Raw genomic sequence first — 27,662 nt, 5'->3', positions numbered from 1 at the left:
TTTGACATCTTATGTTACCAAAAACGGCAGTTGCTGCTACCTTCTTATTGTATCATGGTCCCATCCCTAACAAATGAGAGAATTTATCGGAAAAATTACATGCTAATTCTGACATGTCTAAATTCAAAATTGAAAAATTTGTTGAAAACACAAAAAATTTTAGAAAAAAGGAAAAAGATGAACGAAAATAATGAACTAAACATTTTATGTAGATGCAGAAGGAACATGGTTGTGTCTTAATTCCACACACATTTCTTGCCCATTAGTTCAAAATCGAGTAAAAAATCAGAAACAAAAAGGAAACAAATAACTGAAAGTCTGTATACCTACACAAATATTGTTTTGACATGTCTCTCTCTCTCTCTTTAATTTTGAAAATAGAAACATATAAAAATATATTGAAAATACAAAATTATTCAGAATTTATGGATGAAATGTGTGTAGTTAAATATAGAAGATACATTTTAAGGAAAGTCTATTGCTTTTCCTATTCATTTTATGTATATTTGATGTGTTTTCGGTTCAAATTTTCGTGAAAATAAGGAAAAAAATGAAGGAAATTTTGTTTATGTTTCTGTTAATTACGAGTGGTGTCGTAGAAACGGGTTATTTCGTGTACGTCGTTCGACAGGCAAACAACGGGGTATTTGTTAAAAAAACGTAATTTTAGAGGTAAAAATTGCCAAATCGCCATTGTTGTTTTTTTTGGACTTATGGCAACACCGGTCGGCATTTACGAGGGAAAATCGACTTATCGATTTCCTTTTTAATCGAAAGTCGTCCTCGATTTTTAAACTTCTCAAATTAAAAAGTCGACTAATCGTGTAATCGAAAGTCGACTTGCGTATCCCTATTTTTTAGGGAGATATTTCAGCAGGATATTCGCTACTGTAGTGAAATTTATTCTTATTTAAATGCAGCAAATACTTTAAAAAATGTCAGATGACGAATCTCTGTCACTGGGACAATATAAATTAAAAGAAACCACTATGTGGGCGCAACGTAAACGTCAATCTTCCACATCGACCAACAACTACGACGACATGTTTGGTTTGGAACATATGGAGGAAAACTATAGTGTTGAAACAACTGCTATCCATCGTAAACTCCAGAGTAAAATGGAAGCCCTGCGAATACTTCGCAAGGAACTGGAGAAATTTCGTACAGAACGTGATCAATTCAAATTAATGGCTGAGACCCTTCAGCTGCGTTATGCGGCCTTGAGACGGAATAGTAGTTTCTCGGATTTAGCCAGTGATGTTAGTATTGGAATGTCAAATGGTGCTGGAAAGACAAATGTGGCAAAGATTCTACACGAATCAAGAGAACGCAATATAAAACTAACAACAGAGGTGGAGGCATTAAAACAAAAGTTATGTGAAGTTCAGGGTGACATTGAAGTTTTAAGAAATCAAAAAGCCACCGGAAACTCGACGGCAGAGTGTAAAAAAGGTTCTAAACAAAATGGAAAAGGCAACAAGGAGGATGTCATACTTGACGGTTGCTCAAAGGAAATGTTATTGCAGTGGAAACAAGAACGCTCAAATTTTATTTGCCATTTGGAACAATTAAAGAAAAAAGTAGGAGGAAATCTGGTGCCTGTTAATTGGTCAATTTATAATTGATATAATTATTTATTTTTTTAGAATGCTCAATTAGCTTTTGATTTAAAGGCGGTCATCGATGAAAAAGAGGAATTGACCAACGAAAGAGATGCCTATAAATGCAAAGCTCATCGGCTAAATCATGAATTACAGGTGGCATTAAAGGCTAAAGAAACCCACCCAAAGGTAAGAAAATCAGGGCATAATTTTGTGAATACCCCCGCCATATTCATTGGTTTGTGTTTGATTATGTACAGTAGTAATTTGTTTCGTCTACGTAGCTGTTGTTAGTTTCCATATATTACACTACCTAAAAGTGGAACACATGATTCTATAAGAACCACATCCAGAAAATGTCAGTGTCTTTGCTATGCAATAGATTCGAAAAAAGTACGAATTTATACATCGTTTCTTTCTGTGCCAAAAGTGTATGTCAAATACCTGACAGTTTAGAATAGGATTATACCGGGAACCAGTAGTTGGAGCAGTTACAAGAAGGACTAAGGTCCTTCTTAATTGGTGGTGTCCCCGATCTGATTGTTTTATTTATTTTACTTGCAAAAGTTTAAGTTTTGTCCATTGTGACATACAGTTGTGTGAAAAATAATAAGGACACTTCAATCCATAACCAAGATAACATAGAAAACTGACTAAAAAGTGAAAATGATTTTAGTTTATAAAATTTATTGTTTTCTTAAAATGTTAAGAAAAGTTTCATAAAAACATTTTGATTGTTTGTAAACATATTTTATTTATCTTTTATATTTCATACGAATTGACGTAGTTTGGTGTGTGCGAAAACATAAGGAACTTCATGACATCTTTTAATATGAACCAAATTTGAAAGAAATTAATGCAGATTTTTACTAAATAATGGTAGATAAAGCGTTTCAGTTTCATTAGTACTTTGTAGACGAGCTATTGTTTTCTAAAACGGCAGCGCATCGTCTTAGAATTGAGTCAACCAAAATTTGGCACTCCTGTACTGGTACCGCGTCCCACGCAACCTGTATAAATTGCCAAAAGTCGTCACAATTTGATGGACACTTTCCCCTGCTGGATCTTATAACTTCGTTCCTCAAACTTTCAATCGGGTTCAAATCAAGGGATTGTGCGGACCATTCTAACAACTTAATTATCCTGGAACCCCTTTTTATACCCTACACCACCTTGTGGTAAGGGGTATTATGTCTTTGTGCATTAGTTTGTAACATGCAAAAGGAAACGAGATAGACCCACAATTCCTTTTAGGGATAAACATAGAATCACTTTCTGAGTCGATTTACGCATGTCCGCCTGTCCATGTATTTTTGTAAACACAGTACAGGTCGCATTTATTGTCCGATTCGCATACAAATTTGGGAAGATAGTTTTTTTGGCCAAAGGACGAACGCTATATATTTAGGTAAAAATCGTTTCAGATTTGGATATAGCCCCCATATATATCTTCGCGCGATTTAGAGCATTTGGTGCACGAAATACTCTATAAATGTCCGATTCCAATGAAATTTGGAATGTGCGACGGAATTTAGTCTAGAAATAAGTGTGCCAAATTATATAGAAATCGGTTCAGATTTGGATATAGCCCCCATATATATTTTCGCCCGATTTAAGAAATTTGGTGCACGATGGTCCGATTTCAATTAAATTTGGAATGTGCGACGGTATTTAGTCTAGAAATAAGTGTGCCAAATTATATAGAAATCGGTTCAAATTTGGCTATAGCGCCTATATATATTCTCGGCCGATTTTAGGATGCACGAAACGCGCTATATATGTACGATTTCAAAAAATATTGGAATGTTTGCCGGGGTTTGGCCTAGAAATAAGTGTGCCAAATTATGTTGAAATCGGTTCAGATTTGGATATAGCTCTCATATATATTATAGGCAGATTTGAGGTATTTGATGCACGAAAAACGCTATATTTGTCCAATTTCAATGAAATGAATGAAATGTGTGACAGTGGTTAGTCTAGAAATAACTGTGGCAAATCATATCGAAATCGGTTCAGATTTGGATATAGCTCCCATATATATTTTCGACCGATTTGAGGTATTTGATGCACGAAACACGCTATAAATGTCCAATTTTGATGAAATTTGGACTATGTGACGGAATTTTGTCTACAAATAAATGTGAAAAATTATGTCAAAATCTGTTCTGATTTCGATTTAGCTCCCATATATATTTTACATATTCACATTGGTGTAGGGTATTATATAGTCGGCCCCGCCCGACTTTGATCCTTTCCTTACTGGTTTCATGTTGCCGTATGCTTTGGCCCATTATCCTGCTTGAAGACTCATTTGAGAGGCACTTCCTAGCACAATCAGCATACGGTAGTATTATATTTTTCAAAATTTCAATGTAATCTGGTGATTTCAGAACACTTTGAATACTGTATAGAGACCCCACGGCGTAGTAAGAAAATGAGCGCCACACCATGATGTTACCTCTTCTATATTTAGTCGTCTTCAGAGTATGTTTTGGGTTATATAATTGATTTTCATCAGGGTAGAAGCCTGATGAACTCCTGTATTCTAACACAAAAAGTAACTTTGGTTTCATCAGACCAAAGAATGCTACGCAATTTTTCTTAGACCAAGCGATGTGATTTCTAGCAATTTGTATTATTTGTTGAATATTTTTATACCCTACACCACTACGTGGGAAGGGCATTATTTTTCAATTAAAATGATACTTTTCTGACAATATGAGCTCTAATGTGGACACCAAAGATGGTTTTACGAGTTGTTGATGCGTCAAAATTCATATTTAATTCGTTTTTTATTTGTAATGATGTGGTAAAAGGATATTTTTTACTCATCGAATAACGCGTCTTATTATTAAAGGTGTAATTTTTGGTGTTCTGCCACGAGTTTCTTTTTTGAAGTCCACTTAAGTCCACCCTCCACCATTGTTTTAAAATCCCAAGCTTTTCCTGTAATTTTTCTATATGAATGTCCTTCTTTATGTAAACATTTAGTGATTTCTCGAGTAGCGTCATTACAACCCGTATTTTTACCCATATTTAAAAAAAAAACTAAAAATATCGGTAGATTTAACGTTTAATGAATAGAAATTAATTCATTTTAAACTTGTACTTACAGGAAGGCATCACAAAAAATAATATCAATTTATTTTCATTAAAACGAAAAACTGTCATTATTTTTCACAACAGAAATCGCGTATTTTACGAAAAATATTTGTTTTGTATAAAAACAAAACAGAAAGAAACCAAAATCGTAACGGAATTTCTTATTGCAATACATGTACATTTTCAAAAACAAATTTCCATCGCCAATTCTTCCATTTTACACATTTTAGGAGAGATCAAAGGTAGTGAACGTCACTGTCCTTATTATTTTTCACATAACTGTATGTATGTACATTTGTGATACAAGCCTCTGTCAGAGACAACTGCCGTTGCAGTCCTCGGGTTGGCTTTCTGACAACTCTGAATATTTTCTATTAGTCCAATGTGATGCGCTAACGTGTGCATACCACGTTCGTATACAAGGCTGACATCCGTATCGTCATTTGCTTTGTGTTGTTTAAACATCGTCAAAATATTTCAGTTGCACAGTCATGCATTGTTCCTTGAAAAATAAAAATGATATATGTTTGCTTCTGACCTGCGTTATAAATACGTATTTTTGACGTTTTGAAACACGTAGCTTCGCAGTTGTTAAATACAACGGACGTTAAGAAACCTAATACTTCGCAGATTTTCAGTCATTTGTAAAGTATCTGACGATACGGAAGACAGCCAAATACTCCTCATTGGAAATTATTTCATTTTTAAGCAAGTTTTGTTTAATTTGACATTTCATATTCGAACAGCTGGTGTGACACCACTACCTTAATAAAATTGTACCATGTTTCCTCTTGAGTATTTAATTCGTATTGAAAAAAAAAATCCGTGAAAATCTCTTAAGACGTTACTAAAAAATTTAATTGGGTTCATTGTTTGATTTCAGTTCCTTGATATTGATAGTATCATTTTGGAGAACAAGTACCTGAATGAACGTTTAAAACATATTGAAAGTGAAGTGGATTTAACTAAACAAGCCGTAAGCAAATACAAGGTAAATTCAATACATATATTAATTCTGTTTGGTTATAGTTTAAGCTAACAAAAATCAAATTAACATATTAACATTCTCATCCTTTAACACCAAAAGACCATGTTGGAAGCTAAACGTAAAAAAGGTATTATGAAATTAGGTGCACAAACACCAGTTAATGTCGATGAAAATATACTTTCTCATAAACAAGGTAATGGGATTTCAAAGTATTTTAAATTTCTCTTGCTTCGTTTTTTTAATTCTTTTTTTAGCTATCTTTTTTATTTATTTGTTTTTCGTTCCAACATTCACTTTTGATTATTATTTTAATGTTCCACAAACATCTCAGATGGAACGAGTTAGACTTCTCTCCTATCAATCAATCATTTTAGCTCAATGATATGGGGCCTACTGTTTATCGCCGACTCCGAACGGCGTGTCTTAAAACACCGCTTGTAGAGAAATTTTATTTGGGTGAAATACTCAGGGTATGTCGCCAACATTACACTGAGTGGTATTTTGCCACCGTTGGAATTTTGATGTTGCCTGTCCTGGGAATCGCACCGCAGACCTTCTGAGTGCAAGGCGGGTGCGCATACCATTGCACCACGCTGACACCCGTGTACTATAAAATGACTTCTATGTCATTCTAGTAGGCACATCTTCATTATCATAACATTCAAACGCTTTGGATTTCGCGTTTCGGATGACGTCTGCAACATCGCTCATCGTAAATTGTGGTGGCATCCCCTCGGCTGAGAGGACTCTTATACGGCGTAGAACTCTTCGCATGTTAAAAAATATGCGTACCGCTTACTATATATCATGTCTTTAAAGTAACATCCTTCTTTCCCGGATTCAAGAGTGACTTAACCATTACCCACAATTTACTTAATTCTGCACCAATAATACATTTCTTCTGGTGGTCTAGCCACTTTTTCCACCTATGGTCGCATACTAACCTGTTAACTTCAAAAGTAAATTCTCTGACTCTCTGACGAAGCTCATCACGCTCATTTGATAGTCCCGTCGATTCTGCTTGGAAATTTGGTCTTATTTTGGATATGTAGCGAGCTGCAGTAGCTGTGGTTATGTTCCCGAAATTTTTCTCAACTACCCTAGGATCTAAGGAAATGGACAGTTCTCTGATAGGTGATTGGTAAATTTTCTGAACCCTTGCCAATCAGCTTTTCCATGGGATATGGGACCTTCTGTATCACTGCGATATTTAATAGGATGCATAAAACACTTAAAAAACAACTGACGTTTCGGAAGTCCACCTGGGTTTCATTAAAACGATACTTAATTTTGGGATCTGCGGCTACATCTGTGTGAGTGCTATTTAAAACTTCATGATAGACGTGCTGATCTAGGGTTCTATATTGTAGCCAAAAACATACCCCTAGATCATAAAGATACCCCCTGACATGTGTGGTGGGTCCGTCCTATTCACAATATGCTTATTAGGATGGTTCTGATGATAACACAATCACGCTCTCCTCTAAGTTGCAACTTCAGATAGACAAAAATCACGGGGAGTATACATTCATGATCGGGCCGATTATATTGCGGTACTGGATCAATCTTCGTCTCCTCATGCAGATGGTCCACTGAAGACATGAGAAACCACTCTGTTTCAGTTTTGTGAGCTGCGTCAGGTTAGAATATTGTTTCATCGCGTTCCACTTATATTCGTGGACCACACTGTCACCGTATGCTGCCAACTAGGGACTTGATAACCTTGTTCCTAGATCTCAGCTTGTCGCAGGTAGCTGTAGCATGCCTGGATGAACTGAAGACTTATAGAATATTTAGTTGGTTGAAATCCTGTTACCACCGACCAGGACGTGTTCATATTCGCAGTCCATGTCGTGAACAAAATGGCCGTAAAATTAGTGGCGGATATCTGTACATAAAAGGTGGTAAGATTGATCATATAGGAGTTTTGAACTCAAGAGGACACTGTGGTTTGGTTCAATTTTTTAAATACATAGTTCGCCTTTTATAGTACTTCTCCCACAAAAGTTAAAAATTCCCGGTAAGATGCAATTTAAGGGCGTTCTTGGATGGTTTTTATGTTTTTACCGCAGATTGTTTTTATACCAAAAGACCGCATTCCACTTGAAATATGTTTGGGTAGATTTTCCTTTCGTTTTATTTTATTTTTTTAATTTGTGTAATTTTTGTTTTTTTGTCATCCCCTTTACTTTTCTCTTACCTTTACTTGTTGTTGTAATTAAATTACTTGTTATCATCTTTATTAAAACGTTTAACTTACCTTTTGCAGTTAAAAATCTATTGGAAAGTGGCATTGACTTACCTACAAAAACTGAAACCATTCAAGATTTGAAAACGTTATGCCTGACCTTGCTGGATAACTTGAATGATAAAAATTTGGCATTGAATCATCAAAAGAAAACCAACAAGTGAGTTATACAGTATCGGCCAAAACTAAAGCACCCCCTCAGTAAATTTTTTTGAAATGATAATTTTTTTATGAAAACTAAATTATAAATTTATTTTTTATTTTTCTTTTTATTTATTTATATCTTTATAATTACAAAATACAAAAATAAGGAGATCAGAATTTAATAAACAAAAGTTAAAATTTAAAAAACATTTTAGGTCGCAAATATAAGCGGACAAAACTAAAGCACCCCCCCATTTGAGGTACAGCAAACACTATTGATATCAATATTTCGTTGCTTATCCTCTATTGTGGATAACACAATCACATCTTTTAGGCATAAAGGATATTAAATTATTAATTATTGCAGGCGAAATAATCGGTTTTCGGAAAATTTAGCTTAAATCCTCAAAATACTGAAAATCGGAAGGTACCGTTATATGGAGGCTATACTCAAACGTGGACCCAGGTCCACGATTTTTGGTGGATATGTTTTGTGACCACTAAGAACCCTAAGTGCCAAATTATAGCTAATTTAGTAGGAAAATGTGGCTTAAATATCCAAAATACCGAAAATCGGAAGGTACCGCTATAAGGGGGCTATACGAAAACATTAGCCGATATTGTTCATATTCATCCAAAAATGATGCTACAGCATCCACTAGTCAAATACAATACGCTAACGTTTAAAAATTGGCAAAAGAACGAATTGCTTTAGTTTTGTCCGCTTATATTTGCGACCTAAAATGTTTTTTAAATTTTAACTTTTGTTTATTAAATTCTGATCTCCTTATTTTTGTATTTTGTAATTATAAAGATATAAATAAATAAAAAGAAAAATAAAAAATAAATTTATAATTTAGTTTTCATAAAAAAATTATCATTTCAAAAAAATTTACTGAGGGGGTGCTTTAGTTTTGGCCGATACTGTATTTGCGGAATAAATATTTATTTTATTATTTATTTTCATTATTTATCTTTTTATGTTAAGGATTCTGGCTACAAAAATAGCTGAACTGGAACAGCGAATGAAGATTTTAGCTGGTATTGAAACTTCGAATGATGATGACGGGTTCTCTCCCTCTGAGTTTCTATTAAAAGGTTATTGTCCATCCAAGGTTGATGCCGTTGCCAATTCCAAATCGGACAAAAATGAAGATGATGAAACAAAAATTAAACATAGTGGTGGTGTTGTGTCCTCAGCTACAACAGCACGTAGCACCACATCATGTGGTGGTGAAAGCCATGTTACCGAAGATTCGGGTACCATGTCTTCGGAAAATGAAGAATCAATGAAAATGCCGCTGGCCACAAATTCAGATGATGGCATGTCTTCTCTGTCAACTGAGTCGGGTAGAAGTATTTTATCTTCAGAATATGATATTACCAATACTAATGATGTGGTCGGAGGTGGTATAAATCTAAATGATTTCACTGATGCCGCACTGTATGCATATAAAACAGCTTCCTCAACATCGGGTTCGGCTGCTGATCGTACAATAAAACAACAAGGTAAAGATAGTAAACGGCCAGTATTACCACTTCCCAATTCCATTGTCCAGGAACGTAATGATGATTTAAAAGATCTACCACCTGAACTGGCTGCCTTAGTACAAAAGGCTTTACATGAGTTGGATTTAAGAGATTTTGATGAAGTAGTTGGTGGCGTCTGCGAAGATGTTGGTATTGAGGCCAAAGAAGATTTGTCCATGAATTTAGAAACCGAAGCCGATGAATTGTTAGAAGATGAACTAAACAGTGAAGATGGTGCAATTGGTGGATGTTCTAGTTTAATAAAGGCCAATTAAAGCATAGTTGTTATAATTAATTTCTTTCTTTCCCTCTCATATTTCAATTCACATTTACTTTACTAACAAAATCAAACCAAACAGTTCATATCAATTATGAATGCATGAATACAAAACTAACCCACTTTTTTCCAATATCCTATTATATCTTGTACTCTGTCATGTTTCCCCCTAATACACATATTTGGAGCAAAAGACCTCTAATCAAAACAACCAACAATATATTTTCTAGTCACTGTTTTATAAAGTGGGGAAATAAAGACCCCCAAAAAATGAAATTAAAAAAAATGAACAAAACTAAAAATATTTAACTGCCGCCCTTTTCACACTATGAATAAAGAACAAATCTAAAATCAAACCAAAAAAGTTTAAAAAGTACCTTTTACAACAATAACAACAGCTCTCACACATTTATATCAATCACTTTCAATCTATCAATTTTTCTGCAATAATTTGTATACAGTGGAATGTCGATAATTCGTACTCAAGCATCTTAAATAATTTATAATAATTTATAAGTGTGTAGGGGTTCGAATTATCGTGATCCTACTGTACATTGTTATTTATTGATTCGTAATTATTATTGCAGCATCAGTTGGTTTTTTTATTGTTCGAAACAGAAATCTATAGACGAATATAAGCTTGTGAAAACCTAGTAAAAACCACAAACAATAATCCTCAAAACGTAAAAAAACAGTGCAACTGATCATGAATAAGATGAAGCAAACGGCTTAAAACATATTTATACATAGATTGTTAAAACCACATATAAAAATAAGACTAAACAAAAATATAAATTAATGAAAGAATGAATAAATAAAGGTAATAAACGTTATAAAATAATAGATGGCTACGTTTTACTTTGGTTAAACAATATTTTGATTTTAGGTTATTAAAAAGTCTCGGGCCTAACTGGATTCAAAAATCATTTGTCGGTGTAACAAAAACTTCCATTATCAAATTAAAAATCTACTTTTCAATATATAATATTACAATTTTAATTTTTTCTTTTATTTTCATTTTTAATTAAATTATATATATAAAAAAATAAATTATTTTAAATTATTGTTTGATTCGTTTGATTGTTGTTAAAACTAATATACACACATATTTTCTTACAACAAATTTTTGGTACATAAATAAAAAATCTATATAGTTGTGCTTCCAATTTTTAAACGAACGCCTTCACATCATCCCAACGTAAAAATTGCACTTAATCTGAAATTAAACATAAAACAAACAAAGGAAACAAAACAAAAAATAAATATATAAGGAGCACAGTGGACAAGTTTAACAGTTAATTGATATATGAAAACATGATAAAAATGATGAAAGTGACAAATAGAAGTATTGAATGTTGAAAAGAAAAAAAGAACACTGGGGCCTAATTACGACATTCGATTCGATCGAGTATTTGCTCGAAAATGAAAAATCAAACTATGAAAACCTATTCACGCCACACAGTGTCACGACCGTGGCCAAAAATGGTAAAAACTAAATACTTCGTTGAACAAACTTATTGATTGGGAGTGATAGAAAACATATTAATTAATTAATTAAGAAGAATCTGAATTTTGGTACTGATACGTGAAGTAGTTTTTGCTATATGAGGATTTAAATCCGACAATTTTAGTTAATACGTATTTTTGTGTTTTTTTTCTTCTAAAATTAATAAATTATATTTTGCGTTAATATTTAAAATTTAAAAGTAACGGTCGCTGCAAAAATGGTTCCTAAGTTCTGCTGGGATGCATGGTAGAACAAATACAAGGTAAAGTTAATACTACAACAAATACAACTCGAACAACAACCACAAAGGAATTTGTTTTTGTTTGTAAACCTTAGTGTCAACGTAAATGTAAACAAAACAAGGAAATGTCTATAAATTATTGGAATTTAAAAAACTAATATTTTTTCACATTTGATTGAATATTTTGGAAAACATGAATGAAAACTCGTTAGATTTTCAATTTGAATGTTTCCATATCATTCCACTAAATGCATAATTTCTCGCAGAAAGTAGAATACTTGCAAAAATGTTTCGGGTCGCTGGTAATTCATTGAAAAAAGAGAAGATGTTTCAATCATTTGCTTTTGAAAACAAAAAAGCACATGTTTATTAGGGCTTTATTCTTTTCAAGTTTAACAAAATTCCACACATATTAACAAATATTCAGCCTTATTACGGTTGGCGTAGTCGTATCCAGAATTGCAAGTTGACGTGTCGAAACGACTGATTGGTATTATGAATATATTCGTTCTTAAAAGTTAAAATATCACATTTCAAAGAATTCTTTTGGTTAAAAAATTAATAGAATTATTAGTAGATCATGTTTAAGCTTTTAATCCAGAAGAAAAACCAGCCCTACAGTTTTTACAATCAAAATAATTGTTCGGCGTAGACGTTTTTGTAGTCATTGGCGTAGTCGTTGTCGTAGGGCTAATTTATGGTATCACGAAAAATTTACGACAACGACAATTTTTTCCTCATACAAAATTAAAAAAAAAATATTTTTTTTAATTGTAAAATAATTCGTTCGAAATCATCTTTTGGACAAGAACTAAGAAATTTGCATTGCTTGAATCTTTATACGAGGACTCCAACAGATTTTCAATAGGAAGTTTGTCATCTGATAAAACACGAAAGTTGTCATACGAAAATGAATTAAAGAAGTACAATTTTTCTTTATTTTAGTTATTTTCCAATATATTTCATTAATCATTGCCAAAAATTTTTTTTGAAATTGATTTGTTTTTATTTTTATATGCAGTCGTTAACAAAATCGGTCACGACTCTTTCCTCGCATTTCAACGCCATACGTGATACCGATTTGTCGTATCAAAAAAATAAATTTTATTTATAGCTTAAGAAATCCGTCCAGGGAATGATGAATGTGTTTCTTTCGATATTTTATGGATCTATGATACTGTAAAATAACAAAAATGTTCGTATTATATAATTTTTCATCATATAAAAAATGCAAACTACGACTACGCCTACGACATTTGAATGCATACGACTACGCCAACCGTAATAAGGGGGATTGTACCGCCTCTATAAGCGATGTTTTAGTGTGCGGCATGTCGTTCGGACCTGGAGGAGGTTACATGTCAATGATCTGAAGCCGTCTTTATGGGAAATAGTTTTTTTTTCTGATGAATAAATTTGTTCTTCAAAAATATATATCCCTAATATACATCGAACATAGAAATAAATACATAAAATGTCGAATGGAATTTGACACTAACACTACAACCCAGTTCAGTCAGCTGGGTATTGCTGCTACCTTTTCTTGTTCTACCATGGCTGGGATGTAATAAACTTGGCTATACTTTTGTTTGCATGTAAATATTAATCATATGGTGTTTACATGTACCCAAACATGTATTACTAAGTTTATTAATTTTCTGAAGCAAATTTTAAATTGAGTGGAGTGGGGAAAATATTGTATAAAAGTGTATATCGATATTTTTTGCTGTATGAATTGTAAAAAGTGAGTACTTCAAATATATAAAGGTCCCAGCTGCAGAGGTTTGCAGACGAATGTGTCATTTCTCTTTTTCAGCGACCACCTCACTGAAAGCATACCCCCTTTTTTAACAAATCGTTTTGCGGTGTTGGCTATCGTGCGAAAACGAATGAACCTAACCTAACCTAAGTACCTAATAATCTTGCTTTAAAACGAGAGAATTTTAAGAATAACAATTTTTAAAAAAAAAATGTGGACAGTGAAAATAAAAATTCGATTTTTTACAAAAAATTGAACGCTTTTTGACCACTAATCGGTCAAAAAAAAAATTTTAAAGGAAATTTCTCATATATGAATACAAGAGTTTGATATATTCAATATGCTCACAAACAATATGAAGACTAAACACAAAATTTCAGTCATATCGGGTGGATATTGAGGCCACAACACTCAAAATACCGAAAATGAGGAGGCACGGTTCTATGGGGGCTATAGGAAGACGAGGACATATACCGACATATTTCCAGTGGAAGGTTATAAGTCCCCCAACGGATACTTAATACCAATTTTCAGCCATTTCGGTGTGATAATCAGGCTAAAACCTCCAAAATACCGAAAATCGGGAAGTACCGTCCTATGGGGGCTATATGAAGGCGTGGACCTATGCAGACAAATTTCAAGGTAAAGGTATAATGCCCCCTACGAAGACTAAATACCAAATTTCAGCAATTTCGGTGTAATAATCAGGCTAAAATTTTCAAAATACCGATAATCGGGAGGTACCGTTGTATGGGGGCTATATCAAAACGTGGACCTAAGCCCACAATTCTCTGTTGGAATTTTTGATACCTCTGCCAAAGACTAACCACAAAATTAGAATACTTTCGGTTGGTCATTGTGTCTAAAACATTCAAAATACCGAAAATCGGGAGGTACGGGGCTATATCAAAACGTGGACCGACCAACCCAATTTTTTGTCCTGAAGATTGTAAGTCAATAATAGGTACGTGTACCAAAATTGATGCACCTACGACAACTCCTTCTATTTTTGGCCACAGTTAATATGAACTCGCGACATTGTGCGCCACCAACTGTACATTTAACCAGTAAGGAAAGGATCAAAGTCGGGCGGGGCCGACTATATGATACCCTACACCACTGTGAATAGGTAAAATATATATGGGAGCTATATCCCAATCTTAATTTGGCACATTTATTTCCAGAGTTCAGTCACACGTTCAAAATTTCATTGAAATCGAGTATATAGCGTGTTTGGTGCAGCAAATACGCGAAATAGGCCGAAAAAATATATGGGAGCTATATCCAAATCTGAACCGATTTCGACATAATTTGGCACACTTATTTCTAGACCGAATTCAGTCAAACATTCCAAATTTCATCAAAATCGGACGTATATAGCGTGTTTGGTGCAGCAAATACGTGAAATCGGGCGAAAATATATATGGGAGCTATATTCAAAGCGGAACCGATTTCGGTATTATTTGGCACAATATTGTTAGACCGAATTCAGTCACACATTCAAAATTTCATTAAAATCGGACTTATATAGCGTGTTTGGTGCAGCAAATACGCGAAATCGGCCGAAAAAATATATGGGAGCTATATCCAAATCTGAACCGATTTCGATATAATTTAGCACATTTATTTCTAGACCGAATACAGTCACACATTCCAAATTTCATCGAAATTCGACGTATATAGCGGGTTTGGTACAGAAAATACGTGAAATCGGCCTAAAATACATATGGGAGCTATATCCAAATCTGAATCGATTTCGATATAATTTGGCACATTTATTGCTAGACCGAAATCACACATTTCAAATTTCATCAAAATCGGACGTATATAGCATGTTTGGTGCAGCAAATACGTGAAATCGGGCGAAAATATATATGGGAGCTATATCCAAATCTGAACCGATGTCGATATAATTTGGCACACTTATTTCTAGACCGAATTCAGTGGAACATTCAAAGTTTTATCAAAATCTGACGTATATAGCGTGTTTGGTGCAGCAAATACGCGAAATCGGCCGAAAAAATGTATGGGAGCTATATCCAAATCTGAACCGATTTCGATATAATTTAGCACATTTATTTCTAGACCGAATACAGTCAAACATTCAAAGTTTTATCAAAATCGGACTTATATAGCGTGTTTGGTGCAGCAAATACGTCAAATCGGCCGAAAATATATATGGGAGCTATATCCAAATCTAAACCGATATCCACCAAAAGCAATAGCGTCCTTCCTAGGGCTAAAAAAATTATAGTCTCTAAGTTTTAGCTGAATCGGACAAAAAATGCGACCTGTACGTTGCGAACAAAAATACATGGACAGACGGACGGACATGCATAAATCGACTCAGAAAGTGATTATATGTATATCCCCAAAAGGAACTATTGGTCTATTTCGTTTCCTTTTGTATGTTACATACAAATGCACAAAGACATAATACCCCTTACCACTGTGTGGTGTAGGGTATATAAAGGTACATATATGCATTAGCAATTTGTTACAACAAAGTCAAAAAGTTTTACAAAAATAAATAATTTTGGACTGTTTTCTAGTAAATTCAGTTTTTAGGCAATAGGGGGTAGGAAAGAGTATTGAGGAGCTCTTTCCTCTCCGCTCTCTCCCAAAAACTCAATTTACTTTCCCGAGAAATTTGTGTGTCTAAACACAGACTTAGAGAACACCATGGCACAATTACACAGGTAGTGGCATCGTAAAATTTTGAATATGTTATGTCAAAACGTTCTTTATGTTGTTGGGGAAATTACAACAAAAATAATTTTTTATAACGGGATTTGACTTTTCATATTCGATCAGCTGGTGTGATACCACTACCTGGTAGTTCTGCCATGGAGAACACATAGGTTTTCATAGTTCGATGTTTTCATTCACGAGCAAATTCTCGATCGAATCGAATGTCGTAATTAGGCCCCTGATTACACTGTTCAACATTTTTAAGGTAATCTTGTGCAAACAATTTGAACTGAGGTTTTTTTTGAAAGTACAGACCCAAACGACAAAAGCCCTAGTTGGGGTTTGTTGTGTCATGTCCAGCTTGGATTTTATGGCCCCATCTAAACATGGTTAAATATTCACCCTTATTACGGTTGGCGTTGTATCCAAAGGTGGAAGCTGACGTGTCGTAACGACTTTTTGGTATTATGAATGTATTTGTACAAATAAAATATACATTTTTAAAGAATTCTTTTTGAAACAAAAATGAATTGAATTGTTAGTAGATTATTTTTAAAGTTTTAATCCAGAAAAAGAAAAACCAATCCAACAATTTTTACAATCAAAATAATGGTTTGGCGTAGATGTTTGTGCAGTGATTGGCGTAATCGTTGTCGTCGTGTTATTTTTTGGTAACACCAAACATTTACGACAACGATAATTTTTTCTTACACAAAATTAAAAAATATTTGTTTAATCGTAAAAAAAATTGCTTGAAATAATCTTTTGTGCAAGAATTAAGAAAATTGCTTTGCATGAATTGTTCAATGAGGACTCTAACGGATTTTCTATAGAAAGTTCGTCATCTGATAAAACCCGAGTTTATTCTTACGAAAATAAGGGTAGTAAAGTTTTGTATTTCTTTTAGTTGTTTTCCAATATATTTAAATAATTTTGCCTAAAAATTATTTTGAAATGTATTTATTTTATTTTTATGTCCTGTCGTTATCAAAATCGGCCCTACCTGCCATAAATACTACCCACCCTAATGTCTCATTACTGCAGTAGAGACAACAACACCATACACATATCACTTGTATTACCTATTCCTGATTTGTACTACCTCACTAAAAGGAGTGTTGAGGTCAGTGTATTTCCTGTTGATTCGCCTTACAAATAATTCTCATTCACTCCGCAAACCCAAAGGGATAAGGTGTTGGGGTTTCGTCGCTGAAATTTTCGAGTGCTAGCGTTAAAAGAAGTACAAGATAAGACGTGTGGCATTGACCGCAGTCACTTAAACCGAATCTAAAAACGGCGTTCGCTTCTGCCGATTTGTTCGCTCCTCGCGATTCGTTCGCTCCTTGCGATTTGTTCGCTCCTGCCGATTTGTTCGCTCCTAGCGATTCGTTTGCTCCTTGCGATTTGTTCGCACAACCGAGTATCACCATTCACCCTAACGTCACCCAGCCGAAAACCGATCGTTCTGCCGAGCCGAGTATTGCCAAGCTAAGTATTGCCGACGACTGCATCCGATTACCAAGGAGCCGAGCAACACACCAGACGACTGCCAACGAACCGACGGCATCCGATTACCCAGAGCCGAGCAACACACCCGACGATTGCCAACGAGCCACCAACAACCGAATGCCACCGAGCCGAGCAACACACCCGACGATTGCCAACGAATTCCACTGAGACGAGCCACACATAAGACGACTGCCGAGCCGAAAAATGTAAACTACGCCAACGACACTTGCATGTCTACGACTACGCCAACCGTAATAAGGGTGATTGACTTTTTAAAGCAATTCGGGGCTGTATGTATCTCTGAAACCACTGCAAATCTTCTTCTGACCTCTGAAGCAAATTTGTAGATAAGGACAAGAAATTAAATATTTGGAAAAATAATGAAATCGAAAAACTGTTTTTATTGCTTTAAATCTTATAATATATCTAAAAATTCCATAATTTGTATACATTTCGGACCATATCTCCAAAACTGTTAAAAATTTTTTAATGTTTCCTTTTGGAAAAATATTTGCTGGAATATAATACACAACAGAACATGCCATTGTTGTAAAATGCATCTATCACGTTGTTTTTAGTATATTTTCAACTACAATTTAATAGATATGTCAATGATGTGTAAAATCCCAAATGCGAGAGTAAACTGGTCGTGTGGACAGTGTTTGAAATACGTGTTGAAAAAGATGTGATACAAAATACCGCTGAAACAACATGAAATTAGCTTTTTAGAGTTTTAGAATATTTCGAAGAACATTATTTTTGCAAAAGGTTACTTGGTTCTACTCCTAATAGTTTGGTTGATATTGAACAGAATTCACAAAATTATGTAAAATTTTCTGTATTTTATCGATTTTGGTGCCCTAGATGTAGTTTTTCTTATGCGTTCAACTGATAAGTTCTACTAGTTTAGGGCTACAATATTGCTAAAGACAGCAAGGCAAAATTCCTATTCGTTGCTGAGATAAAGGCCCAATAAATGCAAACAAATGTAGTTTTACCCCCTGTTTTTGTAACTTATTTTTGTTCGCTCGTCTATATTCGTTATAATTTAGGCATCTATAGCTCAACCCCCAGAAGACATACATACCTAATTTTTCGTATACCCGTTCCATATACAGCTAAGAATTCCTCATTTAAAAATTAGCGCTCTACATTTGCGCTCAAGCGATTAAATCGATCTACAAAATTTGACAATTCGTGTGAGAAGAATAAATTTTTTTACAAAAACTGGGGGTTAGCCCGGCCATAAAATCCGAATTGGATCTGACAGGACAAAACCCACCCCTTTTTGTAGTCTCAATATGTACATTCAAAAAAGCATACTAGAAGTTGTTTGCATTTTCAGTGTAGCATAGGCCGACATCCGTATTGTCAGTTGCTTTCTATTCGTGCATGAAACTAGCGGTTCTTAAATCGATTTCCCCACTACTGCAATTTCATAAAATTACTCTAGTATGGAACTCGATTTAAGAACCCCTAGTTTCATGCACGAATACAAAGCAACTGACAATACGCAAGTCAGCCATAGTGTTATTAGATCTAGGATTTTGTATTTATTCATACAATCATTAAAGGTACACAATTTCTGACTGACAATGGAAGTTAACCGGTTGGTCGGTTAACATTATCGGAACAGTAGTTAAATCATTTGAAGAGTTGCAACATTGGAGTCGGAATAATTGTAGGCAACGGTTAAGTCACTCTCGAACCCTGGAAGGAAGAAAGATAGGTCCTCAGACACGTTTGGCCACGTTACATCGGCAGTACTACGTCGCATTAGGTCTCTTCTGCCGAGGACGATGTTGCGAATGCCATCAGGAACGCTAAATCATCCAAAGCGTTGGGCCGTGATAGAATCTCCATGGTAATGCTGAAACGGCTGGATATGCCGGGAGTTCTCAACCTGTCGCTAATCACCCACATCGTTCCCGAAGTCTGGAAAGTGGGTAGGGTTTTGCCGCTACTGAAGCAAGCAAAGGCGAATCGTACAGACCGATTTCGCTTTTGTCGCCCGTAGCAAAGACCCTTGAGGCTTTAGTCCTCCCCAGCGTCCGAAAAAATTATACAGTTTTCGACCCTATGGCCATGTTTGAAACGTTGGACAATCAATTATAAGTGCGGACGCCAGTAGCATGTCGAATCCAGAAACAAGCAAGGTGATTCATAGCGATTATGAATCTTCACGTAGGGAGCTACTCACAAGTGAGTTGCAGTTCACTTTCACCTGCTCGAGCTATTATGATTGAGCAGGGAGGAGCACAAAAAGTGAACAAGGGTTGACAAGTCGGAAAATGGAAAATAATGGCGCGACTTGTGAACCCTTGAAATAATAATTTGTGTTGCCATTTTTGCACAAATAACTTTGAGATTAATTAATTCTTATTTTTTGTATAAAAAATAAATAAATTTTCAAATTAATAAACATTTCTAGCAAGAAAAATGTCAGTTATTAACAATCCACTGTAAAAGAACATGGATATTGGTAAAAAAAAATACAACATTAAAACAACATGGCAACATCTGTAACAGCTGTTCTTTTGTTTTGGCAGATATGTGAAAATTGTTTATTTACACTGAAGAATTCGTGAAATTTATTGGAAAATCGTAAAAAAGTGAACAAATGTCGTTTAAAAACGTCATTAAATGGCTACAATAAGTAAATGTTTAATGTTGCATTTTGGGTGATAACAGAAATGGCAAATTCTGAGGAATACCAAGGAAATGAAGTGGAAGTTGTGTTTAGCACCATCTCCCATTCTTTCCAAGACTGCGACCCCAAAAGATCCAAATCGTGTACATTACTTGCTCGGGCATTACCGTGAGATAGGGATGGCTCTCACGGTAATGCCCGAGCAAGTACTGTAACTAAAACGTTGGGTGGGTTGGCCCGACACACTAGGTCCATCAAGAATGATCTTCACGTTCTAGAGAGGGAAGCCCAACCATACTGGATAGAATCCCTTGCTCAACAAGCATTTCAAGTAGTTTTGAATAGCTTTCACATAGTCGCAGGTTCTAATGTAAACAAATATAGTGTGAATAAAGTCCACAACAAACCAGAGTAGTTTTTGCTCAACTATACTTGGGATATTGCAGTCGTCTAAATTCTTAGGCAAATATTGATAGCACCATGCACAGCACTCTGCGTCTTTTAATGGTGCGATGCCAAACCTAGTCATATAACTCCAGTGGATAGTTACATGCCATTCTTGGAACTGAAGGTAGACCCAATTTTTTACCAAATTCTGAAAGAATTCAGAGATTCAGACCGAATTCGTAAAGAACTCTGAAAAAATGTTAGCGGTCAATGTCCTAAGCTTTAAAAAACAAGAACATTCGTTTTATGCAACTATAAACATTATGGTAGAAATTTATAATAATGATATTTCTTTCTTTTTATAAGAATAAAAACAAAAACGCCCATTTGTTTTTAAGTTGACCTCAAGCCAAATTAAAACCAAAGAAAATAGCGTCCAAAAAAAGGTCAACAATAACCTCACAACATAAAAAATCTCTTATTATTTTTTGTTACTTTCAACCTAAAATACAATTAATTATCATTACAGATACAAAATATTCGTATTTTTTAAAATAAATGTTCACACTTAAATTTTTTTGTTCAACTCACTTTGATTTCGGTAGTGAGAAATTTCAGCAGAAATTTGCCTCTTTTTCTCACTTTTTTTACATTTGTAATAGCTAATTTTTTCACGAACGTGAGTTTTGCTCACCCTCTTGTTGTTTATAATAAGGGAACAGTGAGAACATAACATCACTCACGGCGATATGATGTTTATAATAGGGGAGGAAGCGAGAAAGAGAAAACTCACGGTGAGAGGCCGTTCATAATTGGGCTGGATTATGAATGTAAACTTCCCATGAGTTTCGTTTTCTGCCGCTTCAACTTAAAGGAGCAAGTGAGAAAACTCATGGGGAGTTAATATTCATAATTGGGCTAAGAAGTCCAAGTCCCGTAAAGTGAAACAGGGAGTTCTCCCAAGGCGTGGTGATATCTCCGGAACAGTTTAACCTCTACCTCTCCTGTATTTCGGGTGTCATTGGGCACCCCCGAAATGGTTCCGAGATGCATTTCTGACTACGTCAATGGTTGATTGTAGCAGAATCCCGACCACTAACTAGGGGTCACATTCGACAGCATGTTCATGTTGTCCGCGCAAGCCACATCTACCTGCTACAAGTTGAGATGTAGGAACTAGGTCGATTTTTCGAACAGTAAAATAACTTTTTTTTTAAAAAATTATTTATGGATGAAAAAGGTAAAATTTTAAACAAGTTTTAGTACATTATATATTAAATCTCATCTGTCAGCAAATAAAATAATTCTTCCCTTGAAAACTCCCCCTCCCTATCGATGGTAGGGGTTAGGGTGGGGCGATTTGTGTGGAAGCAAAAAACCCTTAATGAGCCCTTCGCGTTTCTGATTCCTGGGATTGAACTGAGCAAAAAAGTCCACTGGACCATATATCTACGATGAAAATCGAGCCTCCCGATTTTGACTTTAAGTTTTTTATTGACGTTTTTTGGATATTTTGGCACATAACAGCCAAACCATTGAGATTTTCGATCCAACACAAAGACAAACATTGCAGCCAAGACAGTAGTTGAAAACTCTCTAATACATCGCAAAAGCATTGGAACGCTCCTTCAGGCAGTTTTGGCCTTAAGAATGTGCATACTTTTCGGAAAATGTCGATATATGACATTGTGCTACAAAATTTGACCCGAAAAATATTCAAGTGTTCTGCTGCAAAATTCTATCGTGTTGGGATCCATGGACAACGACAATGCCTTTATTTCGTTTGGGTCACTTCGTTTTATTTTTTTATAGCGGTAAATGTAGTGAATATCTGGGTTTCTTACATTTTCAAATTTAAACGGGCATATCTTATTTTTCCACAACGGATTTCATTTGATCCTTCTTCCTTTTAAAGGGGTGAATAATGTCTTTTGAATAAGCTATTATTGTTTTAAATCGGTTAACAAATGGCTAAGTTATAGTGGTTTATGTCTGAAAAACCCCACACAAAACCTATAAAGGAATTTCTCATAATTTTCAAATATATAATGTTTTTTTGTTTTGTTCAATATTTATTTTGAAAATTATGAGAAATTCCTTTATAGGTTTTGTGTGGGGTTTTTCAGACATAAACCACTATAGGTTAGGTTAGGTTAGGTTTTAGGATGCGCAGCTGCTGTAGAAGGCAGCCACTCCACTCGGAGACCTTATGGTCCATTGTGATCATCCTGTTATGTTGTGATCGGATAATGTTGGTATTGTTGATGTAGTCTGTTGTTTGGTGGTTCTGCATGTGTTTCTGTGTGTGATGATGACCGTTAAAGTGTGGTGATGTGATGATGTGTGTGGTGATTTTTGCTGGTGTATATGTGATGTTGGTTGTGTAAGTGTGGTGATGATGGATATTGCATCTATGGATTTGATTGTTGTGATGTGATGGCGTGTGAGTGTGTGCTCGACTGGATACCAGTTTGTTGTTGCTGGATGGGGGAGGAAGAGGTAGGAGAGGAAGAGACGGGTGGGGGGGGGGGTATAGGAGAAGGATTAGGGATGGTAAAAGAAAGAAAAAAAAAAAAAAAAAAAAAAAAAAAAGAAAAAAAAAAAAAAAAAAAAAAAAAAAACCACTATAACTTAGCCATTTGTTAACCGATTTAGAACAATATTAGCTTATTCAAAAGACATTATTCACCCCTTTAAAAGGAAGAAGGATCAAAAGAAATCCGTTGTGGAAAAATAAGATATGCCCGTTTAAATTTGAAAATGTAAGAAACCCAGATTTTCACTACTTTTACCGTTATAAAAAAATAAAACGAAGTGACCCAAACGAAATAAAGGCATTTTCGTTGTCCATGGATCCCAACACGATAGAATTTTGCATCAGAACACTTGAATATTTTTCGGGTCAAATTTTGTAGCACAATGTCATATATCGACATTTTCCGAAAAGTTTGTACATTCTTAAGGCCAAAACTGCCTGAAGGAGCGTTCCAATGCTTTTGCGATGTATTAGAGAGTTTTCAATTACAGTCTTGGCTACAATGTTTGTCTTTGTGTTGGATCGAAAATCTCAATGGTTTGGCTGTTATATGCCAAAATATCCAAAACACGTCAATAAAAAACTTAAAGTCAAAATCGGGAGGCTCGATTTTCATCGTAGACATATGGTCCAGTAGACTTTTTTGCTCAGTTCAACCCCAGGAATCAGAAACGCGAAGGGCCCATTAAGGTTTTCAAATCGCCCCGGCCTAGTAGGGGTACATTTTTAAAACCTATATTTTTGTATACTTTTTAAATTAATTTTAATAGATTATACAAAAATGAAAATTAAAAAGTAATCATGGGGAATTATTGCTAATATATGTAACCGTTTTACAAAATATAAAGAACATGATTTACATGCGCAAACGCGACTTTACATGTGTGCATAGTTGACTGTTCGAAATTTCGAACACTGGTTCTTATTCTATGGGGGTTTCATGAATGAAATTTCCCCGTGAGTTTCGTCTTTCCGCCGTTACAACTTAAGGGAGAAAGTGAAAAAATTCACGGGGGATTGCCGTTCATGATAACCCCCTATATGTCAGTGGCTATATCAAAACGTAGAAATGTACTGACAAATTAGGGAGAAAAGTTATTATAGTCCCATAGAAGACTATATTTCAGAAATTTCTATAGGATAGTACGGCTAAAATCCTTAAAAACCCTAAAATCAGGAGATACCGTTCTACTGAGGCTATATAAAATATGGACCAGCGCTGACTAATTTTTGGAGGAAAGTTTAGTAGCCCCAAAGAAGACTATTTATGTATTAAATTACAACCATTTTTGTAGGATAATGCTGCTAAATCTCTGAAAACCCCCTAAAATCAAGCGGTACCGTTCTGATGGGGTAATCCAAAACGTGCACCAGTACTGACACATTTCCGGTAAAAAGTTTTGTAGGCCCAAAGAAGACTCAATACCACTATTCAACCATTTTTTTCATCCAGTGTTCGAAATTTCGAATGTTCTGAGACACACTTTTCTCACTTCTCGCCTCAAGCATTTTGTTCACTCCATTTACTCCTATTTTTTGCGAACTTATTGGGGCTAAGCTTCATTGGGACATTTAAAAGGAAGAGTACGCCCTAGTCCGTCCATAAAATACTCGCAAAATAAGAGTAAATGGGCGAACAAAATGCTTGAGACGTGAAGTGAGAGGTGAAATGTGTCTCAGAACATACCCGCATGATTTTGTTAATCTTCTTTCAATTAGATCATTTTCAATATGTCCATTGCAAAGTATTGCTCTTCCTTTTCTTTTTTCTGTAATAATAATTCACATTATTTTTATATCTTTTAATTCTGTGAATTTCTTAAAGAAGCCAAAACAACAGGGTTTTTTTTTGGTTAACATTAAATTAATAGTAAATTTATTTTATCATGGATGGTTTTTTATATTTCGAACACATTAAAGGATAATTTAATTACTAAAGAGTTATACTATAAAAATCAAATAAGAATATAATAAAGCTTTGAAGAAAAGGACACACATTCTTTCGTTTTATGTTGAAAGTTTGCGACACCTTAAAACATAAAGGATAATTTTGAGGGTGCGGGGAACCTACTTAATTTGTAAGAATTTTAGGAGGAAAAGAAATTAATATGTTTTTGAAAAGGATTCTTTAAGAATAAATACAAAATAGTGTCATTATTTATATGGTGGTGGTGGTGGTGAACTAATTATTATATTAAATTAGTTCCAAGAAAAAGTAAATATTAAATAAAATGTTAATGTCTTTCCGATTGTCTTTATATTATTTTTAATACTTCAAAAAATCCTTTCATATATAAATTAAAATTCATAAATAAAATAAAATATTAACATACACGTGTAAAATTAAATGAGAAATAATTAATGATAAATTCGTTCGCAAATAAATATGATTAAAGATTATTATTTATAATTATGTATAATTTGTTGCTAAATTTTGTTTTGTTAATATTTTACATACAATTCTATTAAATGTATAGATTAATTTTCTAATTCTAAATACAATGAGACAATTCATTTATGTGAAATAAAAATGTTCTTAGTACAAAAACAATGCAGTAGATGTTTATAGTGACAAATGATGTGGGGATAATATTAGGGTGTTATGTTATAATTATAATTTATTTTATTTATCGACCTAAAGTATTCTTTAAGGAGGAGTAGACGATACACACAACATATCGATCACTTATTTGCGCGTACTATTTCATAATGCAAATATTTAAAAAACTAAGCTTCGACTTTTAAATGTCTTGCATAAAAATTGGCAAAATTTCTTAAAAACGACACAAGAAAACCATTCCCATTTAAATGTTGTTCCACCACACGTCTCCATTGGACTAGCGCCGGCGATGTGGTGGATGGCGATGATTTCGAATGTAATGAACTTTTACTATTACCAGCAACATCTATTGCTGGGCCACCATGGTAATTAGGATGCACATGAATTTGATGATGAAGCGAGGGATGATAAACTGCACTTGTTGTTCCCGTTGCAGTCATGGCAGACAGTGGAATGATTTTAGTGCGCCGTTTTAGTAAATATCAGTTGATGAATGACATGTAATTGGTGAAAATTACATAATTTTCTACTAACCGTGCACACAATTCTTGTCTCACGGTGGCTGTAAATTTATTGGCCACAACTAGGGCCGTTGTTGTGCCAAATACTAAATTATACAATAGTACAATTTGGAAATTTCCCAGCCATTCGATGGCACCAAAATCGCCCAGTAGATCGAAATTTGTAATGCCTGAAAGAAAGGAGAAAGAATGGAAGATATTTAAAAATGACTCAATGTTTAAGGTTTTTTTTTTAAATTATTATCTTCCTTATAGTCGAATTGATAGCATAGTCCTGTTCACTAACATCAACAAATTATATTATTATATTGCGGATTGGGGCACATACAAAAAAGGCTTCGGCGATCAGACATAGTGGAAAGCACCATTGGAGACACTAAAATACCCCCTGTTGGCGTTGTAACAGTGTTCATTATTGTATATTTGTGTTTTCGATCTTCTGCTCAATCTGGCTCTGGGTATATCTTCAGATCCAGATCGCCACAGATTCAATGAAGTTAGGTAGGTTTGTCAGGGCAGTTGAATATGTACAGTGCGTCGTGCGGGCCCATGACGCATACTGGACAGATGTTTTGCACAGTGCGATCGATATTTGCCCTATAAGATTTTAAGCGACTGCAATATCCCGAGCGTAGTTGAGCCAAAACTACTCTGGTTTGTCGTGGCAGCTGACGCTCCTCAGCTGCGATGGATGGGGATGTACTCCGAGGACTTATTCACACTATATTTCATTATGGTCTTAGCAACTGCATCCGTGTGAATGCTATTTAAACCTGCTTGATATGCCTGTTGATCTAGGGGTTCTCTCCTGTATCGTTGGACCTCTTCCTCTAGAGAGTGGACATCCTTCCTGATGTGCCTGGGTGTTTCGGGTCTAACCACCAGATGGTGATTGGGATGGGTCTCACGGTTACATCCAAACAAGTACTGCAACGAAAGCATCTCATTGTGTTGCTGTACTGGAAGAATCTTTGTGTCCTCATGTCCACTGAAGACTTGAGGAGGCACCTTGTTGTTGTTCTCTGGGCAGCATTCTGACAAGTTTGAATCTTTCCCCATTGCGTATCACATAAATTCGGAGACCAAATTGGCGCCGCATAGCTTACCACATACCGACCTGTCGCGTTATATGTGGTCAACAAGGTGCTGCCTTAAGGACCTTGTTCCTACTTTTTAGTTTGTCGCAGATAGCTGCGCCATGAGGGCACGACGTGAACGTGTTTTTGAATGTGACCACCAGAATTTTGTGGCATTTTGTGGTCGGAATTCTGCTACCATCGATCACGAGATTCAACTCTCTTCTCACCTGCGCCGTCCATGTGGTGAACAGAGTGGCCGCAGATTTCTTGGCGGATGTCTGCATATTCCTCGAGTTGAAAAGGTGGTAAGATCGGTTAAACAGGAGTTCTGT

The 27,662-nt window shown here is 35.0% G+C and overlaps 2 protein-coding genes across 3 annotated transcripts in view; one reads left to right on the top strand and one right to left on the bottom strand.

Moving 5' to 3' along the window:
* Positions 1-805: 805 nt before the first annotated feature.
* LOC141403835 (uncharacterized) lies at positions 806-10,733 on the top strand. Its single transcript, XM_073986849.1, has 6 exons — positions 806-1,580; positions 1,647-1,790; positions 5,587-5,694; positions 5,791-5,884; positions 7,961-8,099; positions 9,072-10,733. The coding sequence occupies exons 1-6, from the start codon at positions 936-938 to the stop codon at positions 9,886-9,888; spliced, it is 1,947 nt and encodes a 648-aa protein (XP_073842950.1). The 5' UTR covers positions 806-935; the 3' UTR covers positions 9,889-10,733.
* A 208-nt stretch (positions 10,734-10,941) lies between these two features.
* The window catches only part of LOC141403840 (protein Lilipod-like), an 84,419-nt gene continuing 67,698 nt past the window's right edge, over positions 10,942-27,662 (bottom strand). Inside the window, exons 8-9 of one of the 2 annotated variants that reach the window (XM_073986871.1) lie at positions 26,265-26,421; positions 10,942-11,106 (exon numbers count right to left, since the gene is read on the bottom strand). In XM_073986871.1, the coding sequence (XP_073842972.1) occupies positions 11,079-11,106; positions 26,265-26,421 (185 nt within the window). In that variant the 3' untranslated portion in view covers positions 10,942-11,078. Of the gene's footprint in view, positions 11,107-25,011; positions 26,422-27,662 lie in introns of those variants that run through there. The other variant, XM_073986864.1, reaches the window with a different exon arrangement.

Source organism: Musca autumnalis, unplaced genomic scaffold (assembly GCF_047663935.1).
Source record: "Musca autumnalis isolate F117 unplaced genomic scaffold, ASM4766393v1 scaffold_1, whole genome shotgun sequence".
Classification (NCBI taxonomy): Eukaryota; Metazoa; Arthropoda; class Insecta; order Diptera; family Muscidae; genus Musca; species Musca autumnalis.
This window is presented reverse-complemented; position numbering and strand designations above follow the sequence as displayed.